General features: G+C 42.6%; 1 protein-coding gene across 7 annotated transcripts in view; it reads right to left on the bottom strand.

Annotated features, from left to right (window-relative positions):
- LOC100380752 (unconventional myosin-IXb) overlaps positions 1-27,565 on the bottom strand; it is a 117,269-nt gene that overhangs the window by 12,865 nt on the left and 76,839 nt on the right. For all 7 annotated transcript variants that reach the window (XM_014149215.3, XM_014149211.3, XM_014149212.3 and 4 more), the window contains 9 exons: positions 25,616-26,752; positions 25,395-25,464; positions 14,514-14,620; positions 13,178-13,269; positions 7,279-7,466; positions 6,848-6,955; positions 6,558-6,728; positions 302-340; positions 70-181 (listed from right to left, as the gene is read on the bottom strand). In XM_014149215.3, coding sequence (XP_014004690.1) covers positions 70-181; positions 302-340; positions 6,558-6,728; positions 6,848-6,955; positions 7,279-7,466; positions 13,178-13,269; positions 14,514-14,620; positions 25,395-25,464; positions 25,616-26,752 — 2,024 coding nt within the window. The remainder of the gene's footprint in view (positions 1-69; positions 182-301; positions 341-6,557; positions 6,729-6,847; positions 6,956-7,278; positions 7,467-13,177; positions 13,270-14,513; positions 14,621-25,394; positions 25,465-25,615; positions 26,753-27,565) is intronic.

The following is a 27,565-nucleotide window of genomic DNA, read 5'->3' as shown; positions in this document are numbered from 1 at the left end:
AGAATGTGAGAGTTGTCAGAATGCCTGTATGTGTGTGTGTGTGTGTTTGTCTGTCTGTGTGGTACTCACAGCTGCACATGTAGACTTTCTCCATGCCCCCGATATAGGAGTTGCACTGGTCACACGACTGCATGATGTTAACCTGGTACGTGCTGAACACATGGTCCAGGGGGTTCTCCATCTAAACAATCATACATTGTGTACATGTATCAATGTGTCTAATCATTTCATAAAATACATATATTTCTATAGAAAACAAAGAGTGGACAGGTTTAAGGATCGGCCCTTGGTTTGTACTTACGTTCTTGTATTTTTTCCGCCTCTTCCGCGCTTTAGCAGGCTGAAATACAGACAAAACCATCAATATTTAATTTATTGAATCCATAAAGACGGACAATAATCAATATCCGTGTATTCAGTACCAAAAATCATTGTTAAAATATATATATATTTTTGCATTTTAAAATTAAGAACATTCAAAACAAAAATGAGAAGACAGACAACAATATAACAAAGTGACAAACTTAGAAGACAACAGACAAAAATTGAAATGCAATAGAAAAAGAAAACTAAATATGAGACATTGGACCAGTAGGCTACAGTACATTTTATACATTAACTGTGAAACATTACATGAGGATTATACAGAGATGCAATCAATGTTATGTGAGTGATCATTCTCCATATAATCAACAAAGGGTTGACAAATTCTGTAAATTGTCTCTGACTTATTCCTTATGCAGTATGTCATTTTCTCCAGTGGGATACAACTATTAACTTCAGATATCTGCCTGCCAGATTCCATTTCAAGGCAATACATTTTTTGCCAATTGCTAGCACCATTTCTGTTAGCTTTATTAGTGTGATTTTGCCTAAGACTGGAATTAGTGAAGTTATCCAGTAGACAGACCTCCGGGTCTAAAGGGAATGCAGCCCCCTGAATTGAAGATATGGTATCGCATACCCCTTGCCAGAAACAGTGTAGTTTTGAACGTAGGGAGGAGATACCAGGGTTGAACTTGTGCAATGTAGATGGGGTGATATAGAGCTGATGGAGGAAATTAAACTGGATCAGTCTGTATCTGGAGTTCAATGTGGATGTAACACCATCCCTGTATAGGTCACTCCATAGTCCCTCATCAAGATGAATACCCGGATCTTTTCCCCATCTAAGTCGGGGTTTATCTAGCTCAGGCAGTGGTAGTCATGACATAAGAACATCGTAAACACAGGAAATGGTCTTCAACAGTGGTTGGTCTGCATGGGAAAGTTGTTCAATAGGTGACATCTTAGGTAGGTTCCACTGGCCCTTGAGATTCACCCTAATAAAATGTCATCGTTGTAGGTAACCAAAGAGGTCCTTATTAGACAAGTTGTATTTCTATTTCAGCTGTTCAAAGGACATAAGAATTCCCTCATAACAATGTTCTAGAAGAGTGATACCCTTATCAGACCATGGTCTAAAGTTACTATTCTTGAAAAACCTTTGAACATTGCTTGATTGGGAACCATGTTCAAACAGTCAGGTAATACATTCTGAAATGGAGGTTTAAGCCCCCTTGACTGTGATCAAGGGTCAGTTTGTCCAGGCTAACCCCAGGAGTTTTGCCGTGCCACAAACTGTCTGGTCAGCTCGTCGAGAGTAAAAGAATGCTGCGGGTACAGGGATGCGGAGAAATTGAAACAAATACAGAAATCTGGACAGGACATTCATTTTAATTACATGCATTCTACCCAGTAGAGTGAGAGGCAAGTCCATCCATTTACACAGGTCACCATCCACCTTTTGCAACAAACTGGCCAGATTGAGTTTATAGAGGTTCTTCAGGTTACCATCCACCATTATACCCAAATATGTGAAGGCCATAGGCGACCGCCTAAAAGGAAATTTATGCTTGATGGTCAAAGACAGAGAACAGTAAGATTATATCAAAATTGACCTTATATCCAGAGAAAGAACTAAAATACTGTAATAGGTTCTGTAAGTGAGAGGGGATGTTTTGGGTTTGTTAGAAATAAGATAAGGTCGTCCTCAAAGAGTGATAACTTATGGGTATGGGGGCCCACCTCAAAGCCATGTATGTCAGGGCACATTCTAAAGGCCACTGCCAACAGTTCGACGGCGAAGAGGTGGGGGCTAAAAGGGCAACTGTGTCTGTTCCCCTAAAGAGAAGGAAAGAGGAGGAAGTAATCCCATTGGTAGCAATACTAGTTTTAGGAGATTTGTTGAGTGATTTTATCAAGTTTACAAACACGGTGCCTAAACTGAACTTTTCCAAAACGCGAAAGAGATATGGTCATTCGAGCCTATCAAAGACCTTTTTGGCAACGAGGGAGACTGCGACACTAGGTATTTATTTTTTTGCAAGGTGAATTATATCAAAGAACCTTCTGAGATTATTGGAGGACAATCTATTAATTATGGATCCAGTAAGATCTGAGTTGACCAACAGGGGGAAGCATGACTCCAGTCTCTTAGATAGCATCTTGGTGACCAGTTTACAATCTGTTTTAAGGAGAGTGATTGGTCTATAGAAGGCACACATTAGCAGGTTTTCCCCTTTCTTGTGAATTACTGTAATCACAGTTTGAGTGAAAGACTCTGGAAAGCAGTTGTCCTCCCCGGCTTTTTAAAGTACCTCCATAAGGTAGGGGACCAACAGCCCCTTGAGTTCTTTATAGAACTCTGGAGGGAAGCCAGGAGATTTTTTAGAAGGTAAAGATTTAATGTCCTCCAACAATTCAGGGACTGAGAACTGTTCGCTCTGTCTTCCTCTGACAGGCAAGGGAGGTTGAGAAAGGAGAGAAGAGTTGATCTCTGATAGATCATCGCTTGATTGGGAAGTATAGAGGTCCTCGTAGTATTTCTTAAAAGTATCATTAATTTCAGTAGGGTCAAAAGATCTCATTAGTAAAAGTTTCTATAGCATTAATGGTCCTCTTACTTTCCTCTGCTTTCAGTTGCCATGCCAGTACTTTGTGCTTTCTCTCCAAGTTCATAGTAACGCTGTTATGATTTAGTAATGCACCTCTCAGCTTGATACGTGTTCAGAGCATTATATTTCAGTTTTTTATTTACCAAAAGCCTTTATAGGTCTTTAGTCTGGCCCCTTTGGTAGGTTTTCTCCAGCTCAAAGATTTCAGATGCAAGGGCATTCAGTTCGGCACCGTGTTTTCATTTAAACACTTTAGTACAGGCAATGAGCCTTCCCATCAGATAGGCTTTCAACGCATCCCAAAGAATGAAACTGTCAGGACCAGAGGGTGTGTTTGTCAAAGTAAAAATATTGATCTGCTCTTTGATGAATGCAGGTTGCTTCAGGAGTGTAGAATTTGGTCTCCATCTATATATGCTTGGTAGGAATGGAGATTGCTAATTCCAGAGGAGAATGGTCACAAAGCAATCTGGTGAGACAATCGGTGTCTAACACTATGAAACAGTTGGGTTGATAGCAAAAAGTGATCTATGCGTGAGTGTGTGTGTGTGTGTGTGTGTTGTGTGGGTGTGAATAAAGAGTACCGTAAATTCCGGACTATAAGCCGCAACTTTTTTCCCACGCTTTGAACCTCGCGGCTAATATATGGATTTTTCCCGCTTTCAATTTTTTTTCTTCCAAAAAAACATTCTGTGACGTGCTCAGTTTTTTGGCGGCATGAAGCTTTCATTAGACCAATGAAATTGCCGAACGGGTTAAGGTCAAACAACTTTTTTTGTTTACTGTTTAGATTAAATCGAGCGCTCTCAAACTTCATCATTCTGATTATGGTAGTCATTTTGTCACCCTCATCATGGCAAAGACACGGAGAAATGCATATGATGCAGCTTTCAAGTTGAAGGCGATTGATCTGGCTGTTGGAAAATGAAATAGAGCTGCTGCACGGGAGCTTGGTCTTAATGAGTCAATAAGACGTTGGAAACAGCAGCGTGAGGAATTGACTCAGTGCAAAAAGACAACCAAAGCTTACTGCTAATTTTAAATTTTTTGCTACAAGCCGTGTTTCGTTAAAGCCTATTTATATTTGTTACAAACTGTGTTTCGTTAAAGCCTATTTATTTTTGTTACAAGCTGTGTTTCGTTAAAGCCTGTGTAAAGTTCATTTGTTTCAATGTACCGGTAGGCACCTGCGGCTTATAGACATGTGCGGCTTATTTATGTTCAAAATAATATATATTTTTTAAATTCAGTGGGTGCGGCTTATATTCAGGTGCGCTTAATAGTCCGGAAATTACGGTAGTTCCTATCCTGTGGGTGCATCTGTCTCCAGACATTTAGTAAATTGAGATCCTTCATGAATGACATGGTGAGCTTGACGGCATGGGTAAGACGGGAGGGTTTATCAGAGGACCTATCAAGAACTGTATCTGGAAGAAAAAAACATCTCCAGCCATTCTGGTGGAGCTTGAGCAGCCTGAAGGAAGACATTCTGAATAAACATATGGTCGAAGTTAGGAGCATAAATACTCAATAGGGTCCAAGACTGAATAAATATGCCCCTGCTACAAAACAAACCTGCCTGAGGGTTCAGACATGGTGTTGCTGACACAAAAGGGGATGTCTACTTATCAAAATTGCAGTTCCTCTTGCTTTAGAGTTAAACGATGCCGCAAAAATGTGTCCTACCCATTCCTCTTTAATTTCTTGTGTTCACTGGCTGTACAATGTGTTTCTTGTAAGAACACAACGTCAGCCTTAAATAGTCTATACCTTAAGAAATGATCCTCTTAACTGGGCTGTTAAGATCTTTTACGTTGAATGTGACATATTTTCGTGGATTAAGCATGGGTTGAGTTTCAAATATATAACCAAATGGTAATTAGTCACATGTAAATATTCAGGAAATGTTTCAACTTTGATTTGAACACTGAAGTGACCTATGCGTCTCTTTAGGAACGAAACAACATTTAAAAAAATAAAAAAAATAAAAAAACACCGGCCCACTGTCGGACTAAAACCACAATCCCAACAATCAAACATGAAAACACTTGTAGAGAGACGTTGTTGCTTGCTTTCCATCTTGCTCTTATTAGCTAAACTTTGGCATAAACTAAAACCTACGAGCTCTCTACGTTCAAAACAAAGTTGTGAATAGACATTTATGGCAGAATATTTTACTGTCAACAATAAGGGCTGCTTGAGTCCCTTTTCTGGAGAAGAGGAGAAACATAAATGGGGAAAAAAGCAATGGGCAGAGGCCTACTAATTTGTTTCGCCCAGTGGATATTGTCAAAACCAAAATATACTCCCCTGTAAATGTAATAGAACTCACCATGGGAAAAATAACTGTTAGTTGAAAATGTCCAAATCAACTGTAGCGACCGAATCACGGGGTAAACAGATCCAAATTCCAAATAGACATCAGCAGTTCAGTCCCAGGAGAGCACAAACAAGAATAACCCCAATAAACTGCATCAAATCCCACAGATAGACCTTTGTGAAGCAAACACGGTTCAGTTCTTTGAGAAAAGTTAACACTTCTCCCGGAGTGTCGAAGAGATGGCTTCGGCCATTGTACTGAACTTTCATCTGCGCAGGTTGAATGATGTAGCCGGTGATGTTCTTCTCCTTCAGGGCTTTGGCAACTGATTTGAACTGCTTACAACGTCTGGTGAGATCCACGCTCATATCCGGGAAGAGGCTGACACTCTTGCCCATTGATGGTGATGTCCCCTTTGGCTCTTGCGTGTCGCAGTATCTTCACCTTGTCCTGGAAACGGAGGAACCTGATCAGGACGGTCTGTGGAGGCTCATCTGGTGCGGGTTTTCGGTGGTAAGGTTCTGTGGGTGCGTTCGATTTCCAGCAGCTTAGTGTAGTTGGTTATGCACAGGACATCAGGGATCCATTGAGTGAAGAAACGGACAGGGTCACGGCCCTCGCTGTCCTCCTTCAATCCCACCCCACTGCTCTGGTTCTCCATCTGGTCCACCATGTTTTTGAGATAGGCATTGTCCTTCTGCAGCTGTTTGATAACTTGATCATGTCGGGTGATGGTATCTTCAACTGTGCTAATGCGAAACTCAGCCTCAGTCGTTCTCAAAAGGAGATCATTCAGGGAGGATTTCAGGCCATCAATGGAAGAATAAAGTTCAGCCTATTTGTTGTACATTTTCAGTGAAAGACCTTTGTTACCATCTTAAATTTCCTGGAGGAGAGTAGCAAGCATGCCTGAAGTCTCGGAAGAGGCTGCTGAGAGGAACAGTGTGGAACTGTCGCCTGAGTTATCAGGGCTAATGCTTATCTTGCTAGCTGTGGCGTTATTATCTTGGGATTCAACAAAGTTTTGTTCATCCTTCTTGCCTCTCGGATCGAGGTCCATGGCCCTTGGGAAGGTAAGCGCTTAACAGTTTATCAGCCGATGTTAGAATTGTTTCAACGTTGATATTTAGGTAATAATAGGATAACTTTGAAGAGCTCGGTTTGTTAACGTCTGCTCAGCTCCGCGGCATAACATGCTACGAAAGTGTTGTTTGTGCCAAGTGTTATAGCATAAACCAGGGTGCTTGGAGTTGCCTACTACGATAATAGCCCTATGACATATATGCAGGGTAATCCTTCACCTTGGCTGGTTCTGCCTCCTCCTTTTTGATCTCTCCCCTGATGAAGCCGTCCAGGACTGACTGGAACAGGTTGACCACCAGCTGCACCTCTCCCTTCTGCTTCTCTCCTGCCAGGCTGATCACCCTCTTCTGGTAGCCACGCATCAGACCCTTGTAGCCAATATGGTGTGTCTGTCCACCATGGGTGAGAGAAAGAGAAAGGGGAATAAAGCAATTATCATCCATACACGGGAGTCACTCAATTGAAAAAGCAGCTTCCATATCTATAGGCCTTGCGTTCCCCCACTCACAGGGAGAGAGTACATGCCCTTGATGGTCTCTCTGAACTGCATGGTGGCTGTGATGAAGATGTTTTCTGTGGCAGACAACTGCTTCCCTCTGGAGCGGAAGTCATTCACCTACAGAGAGAGATAGCGAGAGTATAAAGGGATAGTTTGGGATTTATCTACTTTCCCAGAGCCAGATGAACTTGTGGATACCATTTGTATATCTGTGTCCAGTATGAAGGAGATTATAGGTAGTTTCGCGAGCCAACACTAACTAGCTGAGCTAAGCTAGCACTAACACAAGATAAAGGGCTTCGTTGCCAAAACCCCAAACTATCCCCTTAAACATATTGTGGATCATACTATAAGTGTATTTCTCCTCTATGCACCTGAAAACTACAAGAGGTGTGTGACTGAGATCAACTCTCATTTCATTAATCAGAATGTGGTTGGACCTGATTCCCCAGGAATTCGTCCAGGTGTCGGAGCTCGTTGGCGTTGGTAATCTCCCTGTCCAGAGAGGCGTTCCATTGCTCTGAAACACGCGTGGCCCGGCTGATCTTGATGGTGGGGTTCTGGCTCACTGCCCGGCCTCCACTAGCAGGGTCTGGGTGGGAGCGGGATGTTTGAGAGAGAGGCAGAGCTATGTGGAACGAAGACAGACAGACAAAGAGAAACAGAGACAATTGTTGTCAATATGTTCAAGCATCATTATATAAAGTATTCACTACTTTACTTTTTCCACATTTTGCTGTGTTACAGCCTACATTTAAACAAATGTAAATTTAGATAATTTTGTTACTGGCCTACACACAATACCCCATAATGTCAAAGTGGAATTATGTTTTTTTTATTTTTTACAAATTAATTAAAAATGAAAAGCTGAAAAGTCTTGAGTCAATAAGTATTCAACCCCTTTGTCATGGCAAGCCTAAATAAGTTCAGGAGTAAACATTTGGTTAACAAGTTGCATAATAAGTTTTATGGACTCACTCTGTGTGGAATAATACTGTTTAACATGATTTATTAATGACTGCCATATCTGTATTTCAAACACAGATTCAATCATAAAAAACAGGGAATTTTCCCAATGCCTCGCAAAGAAGGGCACCTATTGGTTGATGGGTAAAAATGTAAAAACAGACATTGAATATACACTACCGTTCAAAAGTGTGGGGGTCACTTAGAAATGCCCTTGTTTTTGAAAGAAAAGTACATTTTTTGTCCATTAAAATAACATCAAATTGATCAGAAATACAGTGTAGACATTGTTACAGAGGCCCATTATCAGCAACCATCAACTCCTGTGTTCCAATGGCACATTGTGGTAGCTAAACCAAGTGTATCATTTTAAAAGGCTAATTGATCATTAGAAAACCCTTTTGCAATTATGTTAGCAGAGCTGAAAACTGTTGTGCTGATTAAAGCAATAAAACTGGCCTTCTTTAGACTAGTTGAATATCTGGAGTATCAGCATTTTTGGGTTCGATTACAGGCTCAAAATGGCCAGAAACAAAGAACTTTCTTCTGAAACTCGTCAGTCTATACTTGTTCTGAGAAATTGCCAAGAAACTGAAGATCTCATACAACGCTGTGTACTACTCCCTTCACAGAACAGCGCAAACTGTCTCTAACCAGAATAGAAAGAGGAGTGGGAGGCCCCGGTGCACAACTGAGCAAGAGGACAAGTACATTAGTGTGTCTAGTTTGAGAAACCGACGCCTCACAAGTCCTCAACTGGCAGCTTTATTAAACAGTACCCGCAAAACACCTCAACGTCAAAAGTGAAGAGGCAACTCCAGAATGCTGGTCTTCTAGGCAGAGTTGCAAAGCCATTTCTCAGACTCGCCAATAAAAAGAAAAGATTAAGATGGGCAAAAGAACACAGACACTGGACAGAGGAACTCTGCCTAGAAGGCCAGCATCCCGGAGTCGCTGTCAGGATGCTTTTCTTTCACTGTTGACGTTGAAACTGGTGTTTTGCGTTGTATGAGATCTTCAGTTTCTTGGCAATTTCTCACATGGAATAGCCTTCATTTCTCAGAACAAGAATAGACTGATGAGTTTCAGAAGAAAGATCTTTGTTTCTGACCATTTTGAGCCTGTAATTGAACCCACAAACGCTGATGCTCCAGATACTCAACTAGTCAGTCTAAAGGCGGGCAGTTTTATTGCTTCTTTAAATCAGAACAACAGTTTTCAGCTGTGCTAACATAATTGAAAAATGGGTTTCTAATCATCAATTAGCCTTTTAAAATGATAAACTTGGATTAGCTAACAACGTGCCATTGGAACACAGGAGTGATGGTTGTTGATAATGGGCCTCCGTACGCCTACGTAGATATTCCATTAAAAATCAGCCGTTTCCAGCTATAATAGTCATTTACAACATTAACAATGTCTACACTGTATTTCTGATCAATTGGTGTTATTTTAATGGACCAGATTTTTTGCTTTTCTTTCAAAAACAAGGACATTTGTAAGTGACCCCAAACTTTTGAACAGTAGTGTACCTTTGAGCATGGTGAAGTTATTAACTTTGGATATGTATCAATATACCCAGTCACTACAAAGATACAGCCGTCCTTCCTAACTCAGTTGCCGAAGAGGAAGGGAACCGCTCAGGGGTTTCACCATGAGGGCAATGGTGACCTTAAAACAGTTAAGAGTTTAACAATCGTGATAGGAGAACTGGATGGATCAACAACATTGTAGTCACTCCACAATACTAACTTAATTGACAGAGTGAAAAGAAGGAAGCCTGTACAGAATTAAAAAAAACATTCCAAAACATGCATCCTGTTTGCAACAAGGCACTAAAGTAATATTGACCAAAAAAATTGGCCTAAGGCACTAGCTGTGCCACTAGAGATCTTGGTTTGAGTCCAGGCGGCGCACAATTGGTCCAGCATCGTCCGGGTTAGGGGACGGCTTGGTTGGCAGGGATTTTCTTGTCCCATCGTGCACTAGCGACTCCTGTGGTGAGCCGGGTGCAGTACACGCTGACACAGTCGCGAGGTGTACGGTGTTTCCTCCGACACATTGGTGCGGCTGGCTTCGGGGTTAAGCGGGCATTGTGTCAAGAAGCAGTGCGGCTTGGCTGGGTTGTGTTTCAGAGGATGCATGGCTCTCGACCTTCGCCTCTCCCGAGTCTGTACGGGAGTAGCAGAGATGGGACAAGACTAACTACCAATTGGATACCACAAAATTGGGGAGAAAGAGAAGTAAAATAAAATAATAAAAATAAATATCAAAAAAAGATTGTATTAAGCGAATTGCTATACCAAAGTGTTGGGTACCACTCTCCATATTTTCAAGCATAGTGGTGGCTGCATCATGTTATGGGGAAACTTGTAATCCTTAAGGACTGGGGAGTTTTTCAGGATAAAAAAGAAACCGAATGGAGCTAAGCACAGCCAAATTTTAGAGGAAAACCTGGTTCAGTCTGCTTTCCACCAGACAGTAGGAGATTAATTCACATTTCCGCAGGACAATAACCTAAAACAGAAGGCTAAATCTACACTGGAGTTGCTTACCAAGAAGAGGTTGAATGTTCTTGAGTAGCCGAGTTTTGACATATACACTGCTCAAAAAAATAAAGGGAACACTAAAATAACACATCCTAGATCTGAATGAATGAAATAATCTTATTAAATCCTTTTTTCTTTACATAGTTGAATGTGCTGACAACAAAATCACACAAAAATAAATCAATGGAAATCCAATTTATCAACCCATTGAGGTCTGGATTTGGAGTCACACTCAAAATTAAAGTGGAAAACCACACTACAGGCTGATCCAACTTTGATGTAATGTCCGTAAAACAAGTCAAAATGAGGCTCAGCAGTGTGTGTGGCCTCCACGTGCCTGTATGACCTCCCTACAACGCCTGGGCATGCTCCTGATGAGGTGGCGGATGGTCTCCTGAGGGATCTCCTCCCAGACCTGGACTAAAGCATCCGCCAACTCCTGGACAGTCTGTGGTGCAACGTGGCGTTGGTGGATGGAGCGAGACATGATGTCCCAGATGTGCTCAATTGGATTCAGGTCTGGGGAACGGGCGGGCCAGTCCATAGCATCAATGCCTTCCTCTTGCAGGAACTGCTGACACACTCCAGCCACATGAGGTCTAGCATTGTCTTGCATTAGGAGGAACCCAGGGCCAACCGCACCAGCATATGGTCTCACAAGGGGTCTGAGGATCTCATCTCGGTACCTAATGGCAGTCAGGCTACCTCTGGCGAGCACATGGAGGGCTGTGCGGCCCCCCCAAAGAAATGCCACCCCACACCATGACGGCAAATTTGCCAATCTTGGTGTTCTCTGGCAAATGCCAAATGTCCTGCACGGTGTTGGGCTGTAAGCACAACCCCCACCTGTGGACGTCGGGCCCTCATACCACCTTCATGGAGTCTGTTTCTGACCATTTGAGCAGACACATGCACATTTGTGGCCTGCTGGAGGTCATATTGCAGGGCTCTGGCAGTGCTCCTCCTGCTCCTCCTTGCACAAAGGCGGAGGTAGCGGTCCTGCTGCTGGGTTGTTGCCCTCCTACGGCCTCCTCCACGTCTCCTGATGTACTGGCCTGTCTCCTGGTAGCGCCTCCATGCTCTGGACACTACGCTGACAGACACAGCAAACCTTCTTGCCACAGTTCGCATTGATGTGCCATCCTGGATGAGCTGCACTACCTGAGCCACTTGTGTGGGTTGTAGACTCCGTCTCATGCTACCACTAGAGTGAAAGCACCGCCAGCATTCAAAAGTGACCAAAACATCAGCCAAAAAGCATAGGAACTGAGAAGTGGTCTGTGGTCACCACCTGCAGAACCACTCCTTTATTGGGGGTGTCTTGCTAATTGCCTATAATTACCACCTGTTGTCTATTCCATTTGCACAACAGCATGTGAAATTTATTGTCAATCAGTGTTGCTTCCTAAGTGGACAGTTTGATTTCACAGAAATGTGATTGACTTGGAGTTACATTGTGTTGTTTAAGTGTTCCCTTTATTTTTTTGAGCAGTATATTTGCTTGAAAATCTTTGGCAAGACCTGAAAATGGTTGTCTATTAATGATCAACAACCCTTTTGACAGAGCTTGAAGAATTTTGAAAATAATAAATGGGCAAATGTTGCACAATTCACGCGTGGAAAGCGCCTAGAAACTTACCCAGAAAGACTCTGCTGTAATCGCTGCCAAAGGTGTTTCTACAAAGTATTGACTCAAGGGTGTGAATACTTATGGAAATGGAACATTTGTTTTTATTTTAAATAAATGTGCTAAAATTTCTAAAAATATGTTTTCACTTTGTCATTATCGGGTGTGAAGATGGGTGAGAAAAAAACATTTAATCCATTTTGAATTCAGGCTGTAATACAACAAAATGTGGAATAAGGGGTATGAATACTTTCTGAAGGCACTGACCTTACAGTAGGTGTTGGGCAAAAAAACATATGAAGGAAGTAAAGACAAAAACCTGGCTTCGATTAGAGAGATCCTACACTTTTCTGTAGGATCTGATAGCTATCAAAGGTCTAAAACTAAAAGGCTCAACAAGCTGTAAAATTGACGTTTTTGGGACTTGAGAGCCTTTTACATATATTGTTTTGGCCAGGAAATGAACACTTCACTTGATTCCAAACTCGTTTTTTGTATTTTCATATCACTTTGTTGACAAAACATGTCCTTTTTAATTCTCTCTAACGCCAAAATGTGACGCACTGCCATAGCAAGAGGCTAGAGCCAGTTTCACAGTCAAAACATGATGATGAAAGGTCCAAACTATGTTATGATAGAGCTTAATCCTACTTGACTAATTATTTACCAGAAAGCAACTTATTTAAGAAACAAATCCATTGGAGAAATACACCTGTCTCATGTTCAGGAAGTGACTGACCCTGTATCACCCCCTACATCACTGCCCTCTTCCAGCACCTTCACATGAGTAAGACCACTGCCATTTCCAGGCCAGACTGAATCTTAGCACAAATACCACCTTATTTCACAGTCCCAGAGAAACTCCCTACCTTGTACAGTATACGCTACGAAAGGCACTGACAAGTCATTTGACAGTAACCTAACAGTTACATAGCAACAAGATAGGCTGGAGACAAGCTAAATAGGGCAGTAGAGAAGTAAGATATTTTTTCAGATGGAAATGTGCCATATCGGGTATCTAGGATAATGAAGTGATGTCAACATATGAGATATTCACTTTGAATGACCATGTGACTTGACCAGGAACAAAATGTACGCTCTCGTTATTATAGCCTATTGTAGAACTAGGACCCAGAGATTTTCCTGGTCAGGTCACATATTTGGTGTGCCCCAAGGCTGCATCCTGGTGCCTCTAACCTTCTCCTCGGTCACTCAGGTCTCCATCGTCAGGAGTATGAGCTTCTTTATGGGAACGTTTCTTCAGGATCTTCCTCAGGAACCCTGAGGATCTACAGCACACACAAACACTCAACACACTCATACAGTAGGAGTCAATACAAAAACGCTAATTGTAAAATGTATGGGTTATTGATGTGTATTATGGTTTTTAATGGGTTTGACTGTAAATAGGCACAGGTGAATAATGTATCCAATCCTACTAATATGAACAACATAATTACAAGAGTACCTGTTGTTCGGACTTGACACAGAAATACAATCTGCCATTTGATCACATCTGCCACCATGCAGGAGAATTGGATAAAACATGCTTTGTTTTAGTGATCAGAAGTGCGAGATGTGAATGTTGAATCTTTGTGAATGTCAAGGGGCAGAGGGTTTTTGTACGTTAGCCTACAGTAATAAATGTTCACATCTGTCCAGTCCAGAATCACATATTTTCAGGGTTTATAGACCGACTCTGCTCAATGAGTGCCATGGTAACAATCTTTAAACAAAATCAAAATAAAGCCTAATATTTTGATCATCCAGCCTGATAAAAACGTTGGAACAGTAAGGCACAGCACATCCCAAAAAGTGGGGAACAAGTCAATCCGTTCAGAGTAAATTAAGTTAAGGAATTTCCAGAATCTATCCCCTCCAATAACATACTGCCACTATAGCTATATATGGGAAACTCTAGCTTGTGCAACGTGCCATATGAAGGAGCTAGACAGTTTGATTACACAAGGAATAGTGTTTTCCCATGTGCTATCTGCCTCAGACCGCCGGGGTGGATGAGATCGTCTAGTTAAGGGTTTTCCTCCACAGTTACATCAGTCTCTGTACATTATCACACTCAACCATCTTCCTAGGTTCCTGTCTTTCTAGCCACCGTGCTTCTATATCTGCATTGCTTGCTGTTTGGGGTTTTAGGCCAAGTTTCTGTATAAGCACTTTGTGACAACTGCTGATGTAAAAAGGGCTTTATAAATACATTTGATTGATCATTGGGGTTATCTGGAAGAGACTCTTAGGACATCATAGTATGCATTTTAACATCCAAAACCCAAGGCATCAAACCATAATATTGGCCAACTAAGGTTCTATACCGCTAGTTCCAAAACCTTTTTATGCCGTGATCTACCAAAAGCTTTTGGAATGCTCTTATGACTCATCTAAAAACAAAGCCAATATGTTTAGGTCCAACCCAGTCTCTTTCACAACCCAAAACAAATCAGCCGTTAATCAGCCGGGACTGCTCTGTCCCCCATCCTGCTGTAAAATATCTAACAGTTTCCCTGAAGCAGTGTACCTCTCTGGGGTGGGCGGTAGAGTTTGGACAGTGTCCTGGTGGCCTGAGGTGTCATGGGTCCTCCTCTTCATGCTGCTCTTTGACCAATCCTCTACAGCAGACTGGAGCTGCAGGGACAAACAATAAGATCAATGTGAAGATTCAAACTATACTGTACAATTCCCATCATGTTGAGCAGATGATTGAAAACACAGTTTGAGGAGATGAGGCCTTGGTAAAACTTGATAGTTTCATTTGCGATAGGAAAAAGAGATGTCATTTCCAGCAATCAAGAATGACCCCAACCCAATATTTTTTTATTTACCTTTATTTAACTAGGCAAGTCAGTTAAGAACAAATTCTTATTTTCAATGACGGCCTAGGAACAGTGGGTTAACTGCCTTGTTCAGGGGCAGAACGACAGATTGTCAGCGCGGGGATTCGATCTTGCATCCTTTCGGTTACTAGTCCAACGCTCTAACCACTAGGCTACCTGCAGCCCCTATATCAACCAATAGACTTCCTTGAGAACCAAACCAACTTCCAATAGACTTCCATGAGAACCCAACCTACCCAACTTCCGATAGACCTCCATGAGAACCTAACCTAACCAACTTCCGATAGACCTCCATGAGAACCTAACCTAACCAACTTCCGATAGACCTCCATGAGAACCTAACCTAACCAACTTCCATCAACACCCAACCTGAGGGACAATCACCTTCAAAGTTCACCACTACTCATTATCCACTGCACAAACTAAGGAAGAGGTTCATATCATTTTATCACCTGAAAAATACACCCATATTCATTCCCAGCAGCACATTGTTGTTGTTGGTGGATTAAGAGGAAAACTGATTAATTGAGTCAAATCCTCAAAATAATCTGTGACCACTTGTTATTTAAATAGCAAATTAATCATTCAATTGGAAAATGAGAGTGGTTGTGTGTTAGGAAAGTTATCGCCCAAAAACACTGCCGAATGCAGATGCAAGTCTATAGGCACACAATTACAGTAAGAGCCTTGTAAAATGGTAGCCAAGTTACTACTCATTTTTTTTGCTGCCATGGGCATGACATTAAATGTTTTATAAAATTTTGATAAAATAATATTCCTGTGTGAAAAAACCCATGAAGACACAAATGCCAAGGACCACCTCTGATAAAACCCCCAAATCATGACAGTTGACCAGAAAGGGTTTCATTGTGGGGGTTGATCAACCATGGAGTGTATACACTCCCAAGCCTATTGATGATGCTCTGCATTACATCTAAAGAAGTGTATGATGAGGTTAAATACTAGGGCAAAAAAGGCCCGAAACTGGAGTCCAGAGATTAAGAGCCAAAGGTGTGCTAGGATGCACCAGATTGGCTCTAACTGGCAGGGCTCCGTTTCTCTGTGGTGGCAAGCTCTGCTCTGGCTTTGTGATTATACCTTATCCATGGACTTTGTCCCTTGTGGGCCCAAGCAGGCCCTTGCGCTCAAAGGGAAGCAGGTCAAATACGTCCCATCCTCCATTTCTTAACTTTTCTTAAAAGGCGATGTCTATGAGCTAGTCAACGTTTGTGTTTGGAATGTTTACGGTAACGTGTTCTGACCTATTAGAGCCAGAGAAGTACAATGACAGTAAGCTTTCATTCAAATGTCATGAATGAAGAATGTGATATGCTAACCTTATCCTGTTCAGATCTGATGTGCTGCCTTCGTATTTGATGAAAATAACTATTCATAAGAAAGGGCAAGGCACACAATGATGCTGGGACATATGCAGTGCTTACTTTTTTGCTCTTTACTTTAAATCGCTGTTTGATCTGGGATTGGAATTCAGCATTTTTACTGGTGTCTTGGTTTTGTCTTCGCCCAACGTTTTTCGTTCAGCTTTTCGCTTCGGACGTTTTTTATCTGCTCCACCACGCACCTGTCCGGTAAGGTCGAGCGCCTCCTCTTCTACTCAGCCTCCCGACAAAGCATCCCCCAAGCGGGGGTGACACCTACTCCCATTGCCTGCTGCACTGCTGCTTGGATCCCACCCGGCGATCTGCTCCCCATCTCCCCTGGCCCCTCTCACCCTGACACACTCCCTCTCCTCCCAAGCTTTCGCTTGCCTTCAGCACACACACAGATTTTGGACTGCTCTGAATTTTATGTAGGCCAATTCATTTGTGAATCTTATTCTGTGAGCTTTACTCAGAAACGCTTTAAAATAAATTAATAAATAGTAGGCCAATATTAATTCTCTCAGACTTTTATAGCCTACTGGGCTCAAAGAGTTACTTTCTCACCTTATTTTGTTGGGGCGAGTGACTCTTTGAACTTACAATGGCTGGCTCCAAGCCGTTTTACTTTTTTGTTGTGCTTTGCGCTATTTGCTCAATGACTCCTGCTCACTTTGTTGACTATGAGTTTGCTCATTTACCCAACTGTGAAGACAGACAAAGTTTGTTCCTGCACTTGTGACTCTGTCTCTCAGCCTCCCATACTACTCTAACCCTCTCCCTCCAGCTTGTATTCATGCTACTTGAAACTGCAGTACAATATGATCTTGTTGCCATCTGATGCAAATTATAGTCATTAAAAAAAAATCAACAATGCAGAGCTCTCCCTGTCCTCTGCCGTGCCCTGATTGTATTACTTCTAATGATATTTGGAAAAGTGAATGTAAACTTCTGACTTGTGCTCTGATGATTTCTGCTTCACTGATTTCTGCTCTTGTAAAAGCCAGTTTTTTTTTGCATGTTAACACTACTAGTTTATTACCTAAATTGATAAATTGAAAGTGTAGGTTCACAGTTCCAATCCAGATGTGTTGGTCATAACTGAGACATGGTTAAGAAAGAGTGTTCTGAACACTGATGTTAACCTTCCTGGTTATAACCTTTTTCTGAAGACAGATCTTCCAAAGGTGGTGGAGTGGCAATCTTTACCAAGGAACACCTTCAGTTCTCTGTTGTCTCCACCAACTCTGTCACCAAACAATTTGATTTGCTCCCTAAATCTTTCAGATCATTACCAACCCACAATGTAGGATTCCAAACACACAGAAAAGGCTACTCTCCTTGATGTTATCCTCACAAATAATCCTGATAGGTATCAGTCTGGTGTTTTCTGTAATGACCTTAGTGATCACTGCTTTACAGCCTGTGTTCGTAATGGCTGCTCAGTTAAACAACCTGTCCTGATTAGTCAGACGCTTGCTGAAAAACTTTAATGAGAAAGCCTTCCTTCATGACCTGGCCTCTGTAAAGGGGTATAGAATCAGCTTGATCCCCTCTATTGAAGATACTAGGACATTATTTTTTAAATATATTAACAGTTGTATTGTTAACAAGCATGCACACAGAAAATGAGAATTAAAAACAGGTTCAGCCCCTGGTTTGACCGTGATCTGGCAGACTTACTCCTTCTAAAAAAAAAAAAAAAAAACATTTGGCGAAAGGCTCGGCACACAAATACTCAGGCTGACTGGCTGTAGTTCAGGCAAATTAGAAATAAGTGCACGCAGGCTATCCGGAAGGCCAAAGTTAATTACTTTAAGGAGCAGTTCTCTCTCTGTGGGTCTAACCTCAAGGAGTTCTGGAAAACGGTGAAAGACCTGGAGAATAAACCCTCCTCGTCACAGCTGCCCATGTCCCTTAAATGCGGACAACATTGGCCATGTTGCGTGCATGAGCATTGCAAAATAAATAAACACGTTACTCAATTTCATTCGCCTCTCCCATCTCCACAGTTTTTTTTAGGAGAATACACCCATCTGGGTGATTGAAAGATGCACAAGGTCCACACTCCAGTCGGTTGCAGTAATGCACCTTAAAGTTGGTTGCCAACCCAACCACCACATAGTTTCTAGTAATTCTAGATTTGAACTAGGTTTCCCCTTTTATCTGTGGATACATTTTTGGACTAGAGAACACACAATTTTATGGGACTCAAAATGGGTCGATATTCTACAAAAGATCCAGCTAAAAAAGGACCTTGTACATTTCAGGCAAAATAACAACCCAATGTTTATATCTCAGGAAAACTTAGCTAGCAACAGCAAGCTAGCTAACTAAATGTCCATGAATGTTTCATGTGTGTTTCGACCTGTCCCCAAATTAATATATTTGGTTCAGAGTTCATTTTAATATTTCAACCTCCATGTCCTGATCACATCTGGTGTGGCTGGACATGCGCCCGTGGCAGGTGTAGTCTGCATGTTAAAGGTTGATGATGTGGTTGTTACTGACAAGGAGCATATGGTTGAGCTCTTTAATCACCACTTCATTAAGTCAGGATTCCTATTTGACTAAGCCATGCGTCCTTGCCCATCTTCTAATGCAACTAACCCTGATGCTCTGCCGTCTTTTTCCCCTGCCCCGCTACACAGCATCTCCCTGCAGGCGAAAGAAAACAAAGCATGGGGTCGACGCGGGCACGAGCCTGAGTCTCACAGTACTGTAACCAGCCACTACCCAAACGCGCTACTGTGTAGCGGGGCAGGGGAAAAAGACGGCAGAGCATCAGGGTTAGTTGCATTAGAAGATGGGCAAGGACGCATGGCTTAGTCAAATAGGAATCCTGACTTAATGAAGTGGTGATTAAAGAGCTCAACCATATGCTCCTTGTCAGTAACAACCACATAATCAACTGAGTCTGAGGCGCTAAAGGAGCTCCATAAACTTGACCCCAAAAAACAATCTGGGTTAGATGGTTTAGATCCTTTCTTCTTTAAGGTTGCAGCCCTATCATCGCCAAACCTGTCTATATCTGAGGAGGGTCCCAGTGCTTAGAAGGCAGCCACGATGCGCCCTTTATTTAACCTGTTATGGCTAGGGGGCAGTATTTTCACAGCCGGATAAAAAACGTACCCGATTTAATCTGATTATTACTCCTGCCCAGAAACTAGAATATGCATATAATTATTAGCTTTGGATAGAAAACACTCCAAAGTTTCTAAAACTGTTTGAATGGTGTCTGTGAGTATAACAGAACTCATTTGGCAGGCCAAAACCTGAGAAGATTCCATGCAGGAAGTGCCCTGTCTGACAATTTCTTGCCCTTCTTGATTATCTCTATCCATTACAGAGGATCTCTGCTGTTACGTGACACTTCCTACGGCTCCCATGGGCTCTCAGAAGGCGGCAAAAAGCTGAATCGTGGCTTTGCAGGCTCTGGCTGAAAAAAAGTAGCGCGTTTGGGTAGTGGCTGGTTACAGTACTGTGAGACTCAGGCTCGTGCCCGCGTCGACCCCATGCTTTGTTTTCTTTCGTCTGTTTACCTAAACGCAGATTCCCTGTCGGAATATTATCGCTTTTTTACGAGAAAAATTGCATAAAAATTGATTTTAAACAGCGGTTGACATGCTTCGAAGTACGGTAATGGAATATTTAGAAATCTTTAGTCACGAATTGCGCCATGCTCGTGACCCTTATTTACACTTCGGATAGTGTCTTGAACGCACGAACAAAACGCCGCTGTTTGAACATAACTATGGATTATTTTGAACCAAACCAACATTTGTTATTGAAGTAGCAGTCCTGGGAGTGCATTCTGACGAAGAACACCAAAGGTAATCAAACTTTTGTAATAGTAAATCGGAGTTTGGTCAGGGCTAAACTTGGTCGGTGTCTAAATGGCTAGCCGTGATGGCTGGGCTATCTACTGAGAATATTGCAAAATGTGCTTTCACCGAAAAGCTATTTTAAAATCGGACATATCGAGTGCATAGAGGAGTTCTGTATCTATAATTCTTAAAATAATTATGTTTTTTGTGAACGTTTATCGTGAGTAATTTAGTAAATTCACCGGATGTTTGTGGGGGGTATGCTAGTTCTGAACATCACATGCTAATGTAAAAAAGCTGGTTTTTGATATAAATATGAACTTGATTGAACAAAACATGCATGCATTGTATAACATAATGTCCTAGGGTTGTCATCTGATGAAGATCATCAAAGGTTAGTGCTGCATTTAGCTGTGGTTTTGTTTTTTGTGACATTATATGCTAGCTTGAAAAATGGGTGTCTGATTATTTCTGGCTGGGTACTCTGCTGACATAATCTAATGTTTTGCTTTCGCTGTAAAGCCTTTTTGAAATCGGACAGTGTGGTTAGATTAACGAGAGTCTTGTCTTTAAAATGCTGTAAAATAGTCATATGTTTGAAAAATGGAAGTTTTCGGATTTTAGAGGAGTTTGTATTTCGCGCCACGCCCATCATTGGATATTGGAGCAGGTGTTCCGCTAGCGGAACGTCTAGATCTAAGAGGTTAAATGGGGAGATCAAGCTGATCCTGTTGAAGGCCAATTCCCATTTATCAAAAGTGTTGGAAAAATTTGGCAATAATCAACTGACGAGCTTTCTTGAGGTCTATATTTTTCTGTCTGGTATGCAATCTGGTTTGCGCTCAGGTTACGGATATGTCACTGCAACCTTAAAGGGCCTCAATGATGTCCCCATTGCCCTTAATTCTAAGCAATCTTGTGCTGCTATTTTTGACTTGGCCAAAACTTTTGATACATTAGACCAGGTATTCCCAGGGGTACGCGCAATGCCGTCGGCATGTGTGATTCACATGAAAAAAGTTTTTTCCTACATTTTTTCCCCTTCACATTTTCAAAGTCCAGTTATATTTTCCAACGGGGCTATACATTTGGGTGAGGTTTTTTTCTTGCCTTAATAGCTTCGTTTCACTGCCAAAAATATAATTAAACCATCTAGTGTTCAGCGAAATAACAACACAATATCAGATACAGGTAGCCTAGTCAAATAACTAACATCCAATCACATTAACCGTTACTCTCTCGCGGGAATTCCACTAAGGGTCCGTATGTAGCCAAACGTTGCTGCTGCTCATGTTGGCATCTGTACTGATGGCGCAAAAGCCATGACAGGGAGACATAGTGGAGTGGTAACGAGCATTGCAAGCAGTTGCTCCCGACGCCACTTGGGTACACTGCAGCATCCACTGAGAGGCACTTGCTGCCAAGGGAATGCCTGACAGCTTGAATTTTGTTTGGGACACTACAGTGAAAATAGTTAACTTTGTTAAAGCAAGGACCCTGAACACTCATGTATTTTCTGCATTATGCAATGATATGGACAGCAACCATGTAACGCTTTTACATCATACAGAAGTGCGCTGGTTATCAAGGGGCAAAGTATTGACACGTTTTTTTTTAATTGAGAGACGAGCTTAAAGTTTTCTTTACTGACCATCATTTTCACTTGTCTGACCGCTTGCATGATGACGAGTTTCTCACACAACTGGCCTATCAGGGTGATGTTTTTTCTCACCTGAATGATATTAATCTAGGATTACAGGGACTCCATCCGCAACTATATTCAATGTGTGGGACCAAATTGAGGCTATGATTAAGACGTTGGAGCTCTTCCCTGTCATTGTATGATTTTTTATGTGCAAATGAACTCAAGCTTACGGACAACGTCAAATATGATATAGCAAAGCACCGGAGTGAGTCGGGTGCACAATTACCCAGACGAAGGTACTGTCCCGAAACGGATGACACAAACAACTGTATTCGTTATCCTTTCATGCCCTGCCTCCAGTCCATTTTACCGATATCTTAACAAGAGAGCCTCATCAAAATTGCAACGAGCGGTTCTGTGAAAATTTTATTTAAATCAGAAGCCACTGACAGATTTCTGGATTGGGCTGCGCTCAGAGTATCCAACCTTGGCAAATCATGCTGTTAAGACACTGATGCCCTTTGCAACCAAAAACTGAAAACGAAATATAGGCACTGAGTGTGTGTGGAAAATGATTTAAGACAGACTCTCTCTCCAATACAACCCAACATTGCAGAGTTATGTGCATCCTTTCAAGCACACCCTTCTCATTAACCTGTGGTGAGTTATTCACAATTTTCAATGAACAAAGAGCAAAGAGCAAAATTATTGATTATTATTATTATATTATTATTTGTGCCCTGGTACTAGAAGAGCTCTTTGTCACTTCCCATGAGCCAGGTTGTGAGAAACTTACTCATTCTTATGTTTAATACATTTATCGTATAGTGTGTGTGTGGCAGGCTTACAATGATGGTAAAAAACAACATTTGAGTGTGCGTTAACCTTGGTGCTAGAGGGGGTACGCAGCTGGAGGTTGAATGTTTGAAGGGGTACGGGACTATAAAAAGTTTGGTAACCACTGCGTTAGACCGTTCCATTCTTGTGAGTTGGTATTGGTGTCTCTGAGGGGTCTTTGGCCTGGTTTGCTAACTACCTCAAAGAGTGCAATGTGTAAAGTCAGAACATCTGCTGTCTCAGCCACTGCCTGTCACCAAGGGAGTACCCCAAGGCTCCGCGATCTTCTCAATTTACATCAACATAGCTCAGGCAGTAGGAAGCGCTCTTAACCATTTATATGCAGAGTATAGTCTTATACCTCAGCTGGCCCCTCCCCGGATTTTGTGTTAAACTCTGTACAACACAGCTTTCTTAGTGTCCAACCAGATTTCTCTGCCCTTAACCTTGTTCTGAACACCTCCAAAACAAAAAGGTCATGTGGTTCGGTTTGATTACTACCGCTGAGGGTTTAGAGCAGGAGTGGGCAATTCCAGGCCTCGAGGGCCTGATTGGTGTCACCGTTTTGCCCCAGCTAACACCTGAGTCCAATAATCACCTAATCATGATCTTCAGTTTAGAATGCAATTTGATTAATCAGCTGTGTTTGCTAGGGATGGAGAAAAAGTGTGACACCTATCAGGCCCCCGAGGACTGGAGTTTCCCACCCCTGGTTTAGAGTTTGAGGTAGTCACCTCATACAAGTACTTTGGAGTATGGCTAGACGGTACACTGTCCTTCTCTGAGCACATTTCCAAGCTGCAGGCTAAGGTTAAATCTAGACTTTGTTTCCTCTATCGTAATCGCTCCTCTTTCACACCAGCTGCCAAACTAACCCTAATTCAGATGACCATCCTACCCATGCTAAATTACAGAGACATAATTTATAGAGCAGCAGTTAAGGTTGCTCTCGAGCGGCTAGGTGTTCGGCCATCAGATTTGCCACCAATGCTCCTTATAGGATACATCACTGCACTCTACACTCATCTGTAAACTGGCCATCTCTGTATACGCGGCACAAGACCCACTGGTTGATGCTTATTTATAAAACCCATTTCACTCCCCCCTATCTGAGATACCTACTGCAACCCTCATCCTCCACATACACTGAACAAAAATATAAACACAACATGTAAAGTGTTGGTCCCATGTTTCACGAGATTAAATGAAAGATCCCTGAAATGTTCCATATGCACAAAAAGCTTATTTCTCCCACAAATTTGTTTATATCCCTGTTAGTGAGCATTTCTCCTTTGTCAAGATAATCCATCCACCTGACAGGTGTGGCATATCAACAAGCTAATTAAACAGGTGCACCTTGTGCTGGGGACAATAAAAGGACTCTAAAATGTGCAGTTTTGTTACAACACAATCCCACATATGTCTCAAGTTTTGAGGGAGCGTGCAACTGGCATGCTGACTGCAGGAATGTCATCCTGAGCTGTTGCCAGAGAACTGAATGTTAATTTCTCTACTATAAGCTGCCTCCAACGTAATTTTAGAGGATTTGGCAGTACGTCCAACCGGCCGCGTAACCATGCCAACCCAGGACCTCCACATCCTCCAAGACCAGCCACCTGGACAGCCGATGAAATCAGATGAGCTTACCATCTCAGGTAAGCTCATCTGCGTGCTCGTCGTCCTTACCAGGGTCTTGAGCTTACTGTGTCGGTGTCGTAACCGTCTTTAGTGGCTAAATGCTGACCTTCGATGGCCACTGGGCAGATGGCACACAGTGTGTATGGCATTGCGTGTGAGAGCAGTTTGCTGATTTCAACGTTGTGAACAGAGTGCCCCATGGTGGCGGTGGGATTATGGGAAGGGCAGGCATAAGCTACAAACAACGAAGACAACTGCATTTTATCGATGGCAATTTGACTGCACAGAGATCCCGTGATGAGATCCTGAGGCCCATTGTTGTGCCATTCATCCGCCGCCATCACCTCATGTTTCAGCATGATAATGCACACCCCCTGGAAGCTGAAAATGTCCCAGTTCTTCCATGGCCTGCATACTTACCAGACATGTCACCCATTAAGCATGTTTGTGATGCTCTGGATCAGGATGTACGACAGTGTGTTTCAGTTCCTGCCAATATCCAGAAACTTTGCACAGACACTGAAGAGTGGGACAACATACCACAGGTCCACAGCCTGATCAACTCTATGTGAAGGAGATATGTTATGCTGCACGAAGCAAATGGTGGTCACACCAGATACTGACTGGTTTTCTGATCCACGCCCCTACCAACCGATACATATCTGTATACCCAGTCAAGTGAAACCCATAGCATTTATTTCAATTGACTGATTTCATTACATGTACTGCAACTCATTAAAAACATTAATTGTTGCATGTTGCGTTTATATATTTTTTTCAGTGTGCACACATCCCGGGGTCGCTCCTCTTTTCAGTTCGCTGCAGCTAGCGAATGGAAAGAGCTGCAAAAAAAAACACTCAAACTGGACAGTTTTATCGCCCTCTACATTCAGACTCAATAATGGAAACTCTTACTGACACTTGTGGCTGCTTCGGGTGATGTATTGTTGTCTAGTTTTTTGCCCTTCGTGCTGTTATCTGTGCCTAACAATGTTTTTACTGTGTTTGTGCTGCTACCATTTTGTTGTCATGCTGTGTTATGTGTTGCTGCTGACATGTTGTGGTGTCTCTTGTCGATGTGTTTTACTTTGCCCCCATAGGAGGCCTTTTGCCTCTTGGTAGGCCGTCATTGTAAATAAGAATTTGTTCTTAATTGACTTGCCTAGTTAAATAAAAGCTAAATGAAAAAATATGAAAAGTTTAAAAGAAATTGTGGTTATAATAGTATAGCAATGTTACCTCTCTGTTGGAAGTGGCACCAGAATTGTCCGAGCCAGGGGACACCGCATCAAGAGAGTTTCCACCACTCCTGGAAATAAAGGGAGACAGAGATGTAAAATTCATAATCATAACTGGGGCAATCCTCAGTCTTTTCTCATGTTGCAGAGACAATGATATCCTAAAGCAAGTATAACTCATTAATATTACTGTAGATATCACAAGGATATGGAATGTCGTACGGTGAATGTTTTTTCCTCCTGTCCTTGCTGTGGTAGTCAGGAGGACTGGTGCCCTCTGGTTGTCGTCCATCAGTCTTCTTCCCCTTCCATTTCTCTGCCTTCTCCTTCATGGTGCCCTGTTGGCTGTAGCGAACCAGATTGCCTGGACCCAGGACCTCATTATGGCCGTTCCTGTCATCCATTGGTTCGGGGGGGTTCAGGCGTAAGGTGATGGGGCGTACAGGTGCAGGGGTGTGGGAGGTGGCTTTGGCCTCTTTTTTCCAGGCTACAAAGGTGTACTGGTCCAGTTCCTTGCTGTCCGCCCGCTCGGCCCGCTCTTTTGGCTTGACCTCGGCTCGGCTGGCTGCCTCCTGACCTTTGATCTTAGGGACAGGCTCCTCCTTGGTGGCTGCCAAGGCAACCCGCTCACTCTCCCGCTGGCTGTGCTCCAGGCCCCGCTGGCGCCGCTGCTCTCTCTTCTCCTGGCTCCTGGAGACCTGCGACCTGTGTGCCTCCGCAGCAGCCTGAGCCCCATTGTCTTTTTCTGGTGACTGGGGGGCAGCTTCCTCCTTGGTCCCCTCCTCCTCCTCAGGCTCCTTGGAGTGGGCTTCCTCCAGTTCCTCCACAGCCTGGCTCTCCTCCTCCAGCTGGGGCCCAGCCTCAGCCTGTGTACCGTTGCCCTCATCAGGCTGGAAAACTGTAGAAGCATCCCCCATTTCCACCTCCTCAGGAGGTGAAGTAGCTGCAGCCTCTACATCTTCTGCCTCCTCCCTCTGCTTCTCCTTGTCAGGGACTTTATCCTCATGTTGGCTCTCATCTAGAGTTCTTTCAGCTGCCACCTGTGCCTCTGGTTCCTCCTGTGTCTCAGGTTCCTTGTTGACTCTTTCTGCCTGCCTCAGCCTTGCCTCCTCCCTCGCGCTCCATTCTGCTGCCTCCTCTTCTGCCTCTTTCTTTCTCCTAAATGCTTCTTCCTCTGCTTCCATTTCCAGTCGGGCTGCCTCCTCTTCTGCCTCTTTCGCTAGCCTGGCTGCCTCTCTCGCTAGCCTGGCTGCCTCTTCTGCCTCTTCCTCCGCCCTCTTCCTGGCTTCCTCTTCTTTCTTCCTGGCCTCCTCGTCTTCCTCCTCCTTTTTCCTCCTCTCCTCCCGTATTGAATGGCACCTGTTAAGTTCAACATAATTCAGTAGTGGTTCAACATTCATATGACAATGTTAGGCATCTCTGGGAATTTCCAAGCATTTGTATAGCATTTTCTATACAAGGCATAGCTTGTTTCCGAGGTAAGAGATGATGTGAGATTAATATGCTTTTTAAAGGCCCAACACAGTCGCTTTTATCTCAAGTACCTTAGTGTGATTATTTTTTACCATTTTAATTGAAAACAAACAAAAATAGGTTCTTAGCCAAGAACAATTTCTCAAGAAGAATTTTGCTAGGACTGTCTGGGAGAAGTCTGAGTGGAAAACTGAAAACTAGCAGTTATTAGAGGTTTGAAACTCTCTTTTTGGTCTATTAACTCATTTACAGCCTGGTGATGTCATCAGGCAGGCCAAAACTTCATCCCACCAAAACAGGCTGAAATTTCAGGTGGTCTTTTCAAACAGCTCTTACACTAAAAGGGCATTACTATAATTTACACAATTTCACAGCATTATTCTAACCACAGTGTGGAAATGTATATTAAAACACAGGACTCCACTGGGCCTTTAAGGTTAGGAAAATGTGCAATGTATAGTGCCACTCTTGTCTCTCTTTTAATCATTATATGCGTTATTTGTTTTTACCTCGAAGGAACACTTTGGAGACAAATGTTTTAATTAAAACTTTTAAGAGCTATCCTCTGGGTCTACATTGTACATTGCTGTATTTTTATTTTATTTTATTTTTTTATTTCACCTTTATTTAACCAGGTAGGCAAGTTGAGAACAAGTTCTCATTTACAATTGCGACCTGGCCAAGATAAAGCAAAGCAGT

The sequence above is a fragment of the Salmo salar genome, chromosome 16, assembly GCF_965601325.2.
Source record: "Salmo salar chromosome 16, fSalSal1, whole genome shotgun sequence".
Classification (NCBI taxonomy): Eukaryota; Metazoa; Chordata; class Actinopteri; order Salmoniformes; family Salmonidae; genus Salmo; species Salmo salar.
The sequence above is the reverse complement of the archived record's forward strand: the minus strand, read 5'-3'. Positions and strand labels throughout refer to the sequence as shown.